General features: G+C 35.9%; 1 protein-coding gene across 1 annotated transcript; it reads right to left on the bottom strand.

Annotated features, from left to right (window-relative positions):
• Positions 1-1,853: 1,853 nt before the first annotated feature.
• LOC129926072 (uncharacterized) lies at positions 1,854-7,575 on the bottom strand. Its single transcript, XM_056028018.1, has 3 exons — positions 7,255-7,575; positions 5,230-5,386; positions 1,854-3,981 (listed from the first exon to the last, which is right to left on the bottom strand). The coding sequence occupies exons 1-3, from the start codon at positions 7,322-7,324 to the stop codon at positions 3,807-3,809; spliced, it is 402 nt and encodes a 133-aa protein (XP_055883993.1). The 5' UTR covers positions 7,325-7,575; the 3' UTR covers positions 1,854-3,806.
• Positions 7,576-9,298: the final 1,723 nt, after the last annotated feature.

Here is a 9,298-nt window from a genome sequence, read left to right as displayed (position 1 = left end):
TGTCTTATTTCAAAAAGATGTAATAACCTTCTCCACCACCTCGCCCCAACTGCTTCACGTTCGATTGACCTTGATCAAGTCATCCAAAGATACACTCATAGCTTTCTCTAGAGCAGCGGTTCCCAAACTTTTCCCCTGACGGAACACTTCGCACATTTTGAGTATTTATCGGAACACTTTGCTTCTTTGTATTTTGTAGAGAGGTTAATCACGTGGTGGCCTGCTAGTTAATTAGTCCAGTAGTTCAAGGAACACCTATTCACGCCTCACGGAACACTGATGTTCCTCGGAACCCAGTTTAGGAAACACCGTTCTAGAGCAAGGAAATATGCTTTGGGAGACGAGTGTTAAAAACATAGAAAAAAAATCCGACACTTTTTTATCTTATCTTAAAGACGTTTCTTCAAAACGAAAGATAATTAAATCTTTTCCCGTGTGCTAAAGTAGTAGTGCATATTAAATATCAAGCTCTGCTAAGTTTAATCTTCCTGGTTAATTCAGGCCACCCGTTCCTTGCTTACCATATATCATTGTAGCCTACAATGAATCGCATTATATTCCTAATGGACAAAGACTAGCTATATAATTATGTATGTTCAACCAAACAACCACAGAAACAGATGCAATAATAATAATAATAATAATAATAATAATAAGGCTTGTCTTCGAGTCCGAAGATTAGTGAGGAATGCAGTATTTCCCGTGGATGCGCAGCCCCAGCTGTGACCTACATATTTTGCCACATCCAGGGCACTAATAGCAAGAACAGAAATAAATAGCAACAGCAGAAGCAACAGCAATAACACTAGCAACGAAAACAGCAGAAGCAACAGCAATAACACTAGCAACGAAAACAGCAGAAGCAACAGCAATAACACTAGCAACAAAAACAACAGAAGCAACAGTAATAACACTAGCAACAAAAACAACAGAAACAACAGCAATAACACTAGCAACAAAAACAACAGAAGCAACAGCAATAACACTAGCAACAAAAACAACAGAAACAACAACAATAACACTAGCAACAAAAACAACAGAAGCAACAGCAATAACACTAGCAACAAAAACAACAGAAGCAATAGCAATAACACTAGCAACAAAAACAACAGAAGCAATAGCAATAACACTAGCAACAAAAACAACAGAAACAACAACAATAACACTAGCAACAAAAACAACAGAAACAACAACAATAACACTAGCAACAAAAACAACAGAAGCAACAGCAATAACACTAGCAACAAAAACAACAGAAGCAACAACAATAACACTAGCAACAAAAACAACAGAAACAACAACAATAACACTAGCAACAAAAACAACAGAAGCAACAACAATAACACTAGCAACAAAAACAACAGAAGCAACAGCAATAACACTAGCAACAAAAACAACAGAAGCAATAGCAATAACACTAGCAACAAAAACAACAGAAGCAATAGCAATAACACTAGCAACAAAAACAACAGAAGCAACAACAATAACACTAGCAACAAAAACAACAGAAACAACAGCAATAACACTAGCAACAAAAACAACAGAAGCAACAACAATAACACTAGCAACAAAAACAACAGAAACAACAGCAATAACACTAGCAACAAAAACAACAGAAGCAACAGCAATAACACTAGCAACAAAAACAACAGAAGCAATAGCAATAACACTAGCAACAAAAACAACAGAAGCAACAACAATAACACTAGCAACAAAAACAACAGAAACAACAGCAATAACACTAGCAACAAAAACAACAGAAACAACAAAATCACTACCAGCAACAATACCAATAAAGTTTCTATTGTAGGTAGTCTTAAATAATTCCAAAGAACAAAGCAAAAATTTAAAAATATCATTATCAAAACATTGTTTTATTTAGACATTCTTACATCAATGGATCATTTGTTAGTGTATTTATGTTTTAAACACTCCATTGGATGACGTGGTCTGTTATTTGGATGTAAACTTTTACACATTTGGCAAAATGACTAAAGTACATTAAAGTTAAATGATTGCCATCGTACATATTGTAATTAAATAATATCACAGAAACGGCTAGCGGTATAGATGGAAAAGTGGACGTTGGTCAGACACTGGACACTCATCAGAAGTGTCAGAGTCAATCGACTGTTTCCAATAATGCATGATAAAGATGATAAGTTTTAATCAGATTATCATTGGAAGCAGTAGCATTATTACTTGCATCATTCGTTAATAAAATATTTAAAAGTTCATAACATCATTGAATAATTCACGTCTTGTATTGTTCAATACACCACTCAGAAAATCTTTGATTCATTACTTCAAGTAAAATGTATATTACCATTCATCATATTATTTACAACAAAACTCGTTCATCATTTACAGCTTCATTCACAACATATGCCATTCACCACAGCATTCAATACTTTTTCATTTATTTCACCATTCATTTCATTATTTACCCAAAAAATATTTTTTATTTCATTAAGCAACATCATCATCATCATCAACATCATCATCTCTACACATTCAAAGGATGAGAAAACAATTAGGAGACATTATTCGTTATTAAGATGAACCAGGCGAGGTCACATCTAATTATGTTAACATAATGCATAGAATACAATTCATGGAATTGAAGTTGGCGATTCACAATGTCATATTGAAATGACACATGACATTGAAATAGGTGAAATGGTGAAATAATTAAAGAAACAATAACAAAAAAAAAACGATACAATCAATAATTTTAAAACAATCAAGGACGCTGTAAGTATTGCGCATGCGTGGTAATTTTCAACCAATCATGCGGTAGATGACAAAAGGCCGAACTCTTAATAGAAAAAAAGTAGAATGTTTGAATATTGTACAAGTTTGTACATGTGTCATTACCTATTTGGTCGCCATTAGTTGCTTAACTCTTTCTCTCCTAACTGACGATACCAGCGATGATTCCACCAGAATGTGGTAAATAATTACGGAGAGAAAGAATTAACAGCTGCGTTATCTCGTTGAGTTTTGTATACGATGAAAGCCTTGACATTTATGTAGCGGCATCATTTGATAAGTGAGGCGCAGTGGCTGAGTGGTCCCTGGTTCGAATCCTGGTGAAGACTGGAACTTTTTAATTTCGAGATCTTTAGGGCGCCTCTGAGTCCACCCAGTTCAAATGGGTAACTGACATTAGTTGGGAAAAATTTTAGGCTGCTGGTCGTGGTGCTGGCCACATAGCATCCTCGTTTACCATAGGCCAAAGAAACAGATGCCCATTGCATCATCTGCCCCATAGATAGCAAGTTCTGAAAGAAGAGCCTTATTTCCTTTTTTTATCCTTTGATAAATTTTAATTTTACAGCCCTGGTATATGACATATGAGAACTATATAATATATACATATTCTTGAGTGTAAGAGCCACATTACTTCAAGATTCGATAAATGTTAAAGAATTATTTTTAGCTCTAAGGCTACTTTCAAAAAATGGTGTAGCAAATAGATACATGAAGTCAGCTGTTTTCTAGGTTTAAACTTTTTTTTTTGAGCATCCATGGCGTTTGGTTGTCACATAGGACTTATCAGCTTTCTAATAGTTGATTCCTTAGTTTTTTGAAAAAGTGTTGTATAAAGCCACAGGTGTATGCTACTGTTCTTTTCAACGCCATTCAAAGGACATATGTATGGAGAATGTGTAACTTAAATCAAGTCAGCTTTAAAACAAATATTTGTCGTGTTTGAGATGACGATATACAGCCAGATGTTACAATGAGATGCTTTGTAGAGGACGGCAGTTGAATCCAAAAAGTTTTTCACTCGGGGTTAAAGTTCAAGGGAGAATCAAAAGTTTCGGCTGGTCACGGTCCTTGATTAAGATTGGTCCGTTGCATTCGATGTGTGTTTTGGTTTTCTTCGAGTGGATGTAGCACAGGAGGATGATGATCAAGGCGACGACGATGATGATGGCGATGGTGGCGATGAAGGCGAAGACGACTGCATCCATTCTGTGGGGAAAACAATAAACAAGCGCACTTTGAGTGGACAGATTAAAAAAAACAAACAACTTAAAAATTAAGTTATTGTTGCATAGCATTTCTGTAATTATACAAGTTCAATTAGTTCTCTCTTTTTTTTTTCCAAACAATAACAAAGCACATTTAAAAATGAACTTCCATTTCAATTGGCTTGTTTCAATTAATTGACGGATTGGTCATTATAAAAATTGCAACAGTGCAAATGTGACGGAACGAACTGTATGGGAATGTGACGTTTAAAAACATAAACCGCTTATGTAAAAGAACCGGGAAAAAAGAGGAGAGAAGTGAAAGAGTTCCTCAACGAATATTTTATTTGAGGTTTAAACCATTGCGTTGTGTTTTCTGGTCATTTAAATGCAGCACGGGAGCGAAGTCCCAGCTATCTCTTCAACACAGTCTCTAGAAAGAGTTTGTTACAAGAGCATAGATACAGTTATTCAGGGGCATGCAACTTGCAGAGATCAACGTGGCCCTGAATACATCTAATAAGATTCTTTGTTGGAGACTCGTTCTGCAGACTTGACATATCATTAAACAATGTCTCATTGCACAATGGTAAACTACAATGAATTCTGTTTCCCCTTTTAGAATGAATACAATGTCCTTGCAGTGCAATAAAGTGACTGGTATGTCATGTTTAAAAATAATAAACAATGACTATTGTAAAAGTCTTTCTAAATTATTATTTTTAACATGTTAGTTGAGAATAATTATTAGCTCAGATAATAACAGTGATGAAGATAATTCTCTCAATTTTAAATTTAATGAAATAAAAAGGTGATCCAAAAAATAGCACGACGTCACATTTATAAGTAATGTACGGCCTAGTGGTATACATCGCTTGGCTACTTTTCTAGACGGCTTCGATTCGAATCCTGACTCGAGCTGAGTTGTGTTTGCTTAGCGCCTAAAAGTAGCATGGAAACCTAGTGCCAGATACAACCTCCCTAATCCCCACAGATCCACAAAAGGGATTGGACAATGCCATGGGCGCCCATGGACAATGCATGCTTTAGCACGAAAGATGCTCTCTACAGGAGTTATACCAATTCTGATATTCCTTCTTAGAAATATAATATAAATCAAGCCCAAAGATAATAGTTTTAGTGTAGATTAAATTACAGGATAGCGTTGTTTAAGTATTAAACCTTTCATTTCACCTTTCATTTCCTTAAGCGTTAAGTAGCTAATAATTCTATTAGGGAAACTTCTTACGGGAAAGAGCAGCAGACGTCTTCCTTTTGATCAAAGCAGCATCCCCACTGGCAGTCCTTGTGAGCCATTTCCGTGGCCATGTAGAAGTTCTTGGCGCCAACGATCTTGTCGTTCCGTGGCAGTACTTTGTAGGAGCAGCGAGTGCCTTCAACTGCAGCTGTGACACAAAGAAAGACAACTGCATAAATGTTTGACGCTAAGAACACTCAAGGGAAACAATTCAAATGTATATTTATTTTTATGAAAGCATATATACGGCTGGACATTGGAGCATAGCTAATTTTAGGGTTTTTAAGTCATGATGTTAGCACATACTTTCGGTTTAGTCAACACTACAATTCGAAAACCCAAAACCACAAAACAAAAAACGCAAATAAAAACTTTTAAAAAATCAGACTAACGAAGCCTATATAAGGAAAAGAACTGCGCCTTTACAGCCACATATCAAAGTACTGTACAATTTTTTCTTTTTATTTTTTTTTAGATTAAAAAAAAACTAATTACTTATCACTAATTAATTACTTCATTAGTAAATTTATTACTGATTGATTCATTTTTCATTAGAGACAATCAATAATTGTGTTAAGTTTCAACTTGATCTGAAAATAGGGAAGTGATAAGAATAATGTGTACAGACAGACAGAGTGAGTCCATATGAGCTTTGTAAAATAAAGAGACATAGATCTAGTATTTGAAACCAAGGTAAGAATAGATTGTGTAAAATACATACTTTAAATACTTCAATATAAACACCATCAGTGGCGGAGGACGAAACTTTATGTAACATGGTCTCCAATATAAGAACAGAATGCAACAATGTCGGGGGAAAACTTTCTGTTGTTGTTAATTGTGGCATTTCATTTTTTGGCGTTGATGTAAGCCGCTAGACTGTCTTTTGAATCACTGTGTAATCACTGCGTTTAGTTTAACTAGAGTTCATCTATTTCTTTCAGCAATGACGTCAGAGTGGAGTTTCCCTTGTCAAGACACTCCTTACATCCGGTTGGTGTTCTTTGCGATTAAATGACGTGCAAGTAATATTTATTCACAAAGTTTAGAATCTAATACAGGAACGTAATTTATGCATTTATGAGCTCCTAAAGAGTGGCCAGCACAACGGAAAGTCCGGCTAGATATGAGTTTTAAAACTAAGACAAAAAGTAATTAGTGTTTTTTATTTCCGACTGTAAAGCTCAGTTTTGTCTTTGCTCGCGAAGCATTGTTTTATGTTACTTCGGTTTAACAGTCCTTTTTTTTTTTATTATTACTACTAGTACTATTTGTGGTTCATTTACAATTGTGGGCTAGTTGTAGGTCGCGGCTGGGGATGTAAAGCCACGGGAAATACTGCATTCCTCATTAATCTTCGGACTCGAAGAAAAGCCTTATTATTATTATTTTTGGTTCAAATATTGTCCTTCTCTAAAAAAAATTACCGATTGAACCGTCCTGGTCAGGGAACGAGAGTTTTAATGAACGAACCTTTCGTGAAAGGCCACTCTTAAAGGTCTCTAGTTAATCATATGATACTACTTAAAGAATAATAGTTAAATGCCCTTTCTATAATGGTTCTTGCCTAATTATTCTATGCTATATTTTGCACACCTCTACTACTTCAGAATTAGAAATTTTAAAATCTTACGATTAAACTTCAGCCAATGCTAATAGGCACAGGAAACTCGTTCTCTCCTATCTAATGTTGGTTCTCCTATCTAACGTTGATTTAACCCCATTAAATTATTTTTTTTTGTTTTTATAAACTTTAATCATTGTTATATAAAAAAGTGAATGCATTTTCCTACAATTATATTCGTAAATAACATTTCCTGATGATATACACAAAGTTTTGGAAGTTTAATCCTAATAGGGGATAGTGTAAAACTGATGAGCAAAAGGAATAATTTCATCGGAAAGTAGAAAATAATTACGGTGAGAAAGAGTTAAAAATAGAAACATGTTTCTACAGCGTATCAAAGATAAAGCATTATGAGAAAAAAATACAAATATCTTCTATTTGATACATACCATATAACGCAGCCAAAACCAAATAAATCCTTAGCATATCTTTGAAAATTTCAAAAATCATTTTGGCCATTCTTTTTTATTTTGATCGAAGTAAAAAAAAACAAAAAAAACACAATTTTAGAACAAATGTCTAATTATAGTCCTTTAGTTTGTATCTGGAGTTGCTGGAGGCATAAGGCAGTAGATTCAAGACGGAGACCCGACTCTGTGACTGTATGGCGGATTACTGAAATCTGAATGACGTTGGCGGACGTTAAAAAGGCGAAACAAAACTTGAAAGACGCATTAATCACCGTCCAGTGCTAAGTGTAGTAGCTGTATGCTAGCTAGCGCGCTGGTTCACAGCGTTTTATACCGGACGACAAAAGTTCACGCAGGTGAAAACTCATTGACAACAGACCCGTGAGGGAAAAGGGCTGGGCATTTCCTTTTACCTTTGCAACAGAGAAGGTCAGCAAAATACCTCCACCAGGTCTGTACATGTCAAGGGGTTTGTCATCGACAGTGGTCCCCAGAAAGTTCATGACTATCAACCGTCATGTCTAGAAATGTGGAGACGAGTTATTTGTTATTAAATTCAAATCTCATCATGAGAAAGAGAGGGATGTTATTCTCTGTAATTAAAGTATAGTGATAATAGACGTCAATGATGCTTATGTTCAGGGCCGGCCTTATGCCACTGCAACCTATGCGGCCGAAGTGAACCCCGCACTTTCATAGGCCCCGCGCTTAATCGAGGTGTAAATTTTTAAATTAAACCATTATCACTTATAATAACTATAATAACTATAATAACAGGGTTTTTTGATTTTCAAGGACCTCCTAGAAATCTCCTGAAATTTCAAAATATACGAAAAGTCCTGGAAATCTCCTCAAATTATTAAAATCTCCTGAAAAATGGACAAAATTATCATTTTGGGGTGCGTATCCCACGCGCGATAAAAAAAAGTCATTGTCAGCTTTCCTTTAATAAGAATTTATTGCCTATACAGAATCTTAATTTTGACCTTATGCTTATCCCCGCCCAGACTGGGTCCCGCGCAATCCGTTTCGCATAGAGCCCTGCAATAGTTAAGACCGGCCCTGCTTATGTTGATGTGTGAGTTTGCGTATGAGACACTATAAATGATAAGGTGATGTGTCTCCTATTTAAAGGCATTCATCTAATGGTTCTAGAGGTTACTGCAACTTACAAAAATATCGAAGACAGAAGAAACGGGGCCGGCGGGGGTGTCTGAGTGAATCACGAGTTAAATCCAGGCGAAGATTGAGGTTTCGAACCAGGACGTCCTTGAGTCCACCCAAGTCTAATGGGTACACTGCATACGTTGAGGTGGCTGGTCTTTGTGCTGGCCACAGAAACAGATAATCTTTAACTCATCTGCCCCCAAAGATCGCAGATCGCAAGGTCTGAAAGGGACACCTTTACCTATACTATTACACATAAGAGAAGCCTTTTTGTTATAGGGCTTTTATTTATATATATATATTATTTTATAAGGGATTTCGAGTCTCTTATTAGACATCATAAAATGTCCATATTTTAGGAATAAGAACCCTTGCATTTATAAAACATTACATCTAGACGTTTTATAATTATAACTTGGCTAATAAAATTCAACATGAATTATAGCAAAACTCAAGATGTGCTCTACATTTGTGGAGAATAAATGAGAATTAGACCAGCTCACATCCCAATTACAAGAAAAAGAACGCCTATTATAAGCTATCTCGACATGACCAACGCATAATTTTTCGGGACACAACAGAATGAGACATCATATGTTCCGGACGCTAAAAGTAGGGACTAGCGAAACCTGCCCTTGTGGAGCATCACCAGAGAATGCTGACCCTGTCCTTCAAAGCTGTATACTATATCAAGAAGCCAGAATAAGACTCTGGCCCCAAAAAGCCTCCTATAGAAGAAAAACATTACGGAGAACTGCCTGATCTGGAAACCACTGCGCGGTCAAATCAGATATAGGATTACTGATCCGAACCCTCCGACATGTAAAACGAGAACGAAGAAGAAGAAGAAGAAAAA

This window comes from Biomphalaria glabrata, chromosome 4 (genome assembly GCF_947242115.1).
Source record: "Biomphalaria glabrata chromosome 4, xgBioGlab47.1, whole genome shotgun sequence".
Taxonomy (NCBI): Eukaryota; Metazoa; Mollusca; class Gastropoda; family Planorbidae; genus Biomphalaria; species Biomphalaria glabrata.
Note: the sequence above shows the minus strand (reverse complement) of the source record. Positions and strands in the feature narration are given on the sequence as shown.

What these genes read in the sequence shown, in the direction of transcription:
- LOC129926072 (XM_056028018.1), bottom strand. Translation starts at nt 7,324, where the DNA reads ATGGCCAAAATGATTTTTGAAATTTTCAAAGATATGCTAAGGATTTAT. An exon ending in GGTTTTGGCTGCGTTATATG is followed by an intron (nt 5,387 to 7,254) that starts GTATGTATCAAA and finishes TTTGTGTCACAG; the next exon opens with CTGCAGTTGAAGGCACTCGC. An exon ending in GACGTCTGCTGCTCTTTCCC is followed by an intron (nt 3,982 to 5,229) that starts GTAAGAAGTTTC and finishes TTTTCCCCACAG; the next exon opens with AATGGATGCAGTCGTCTTCG.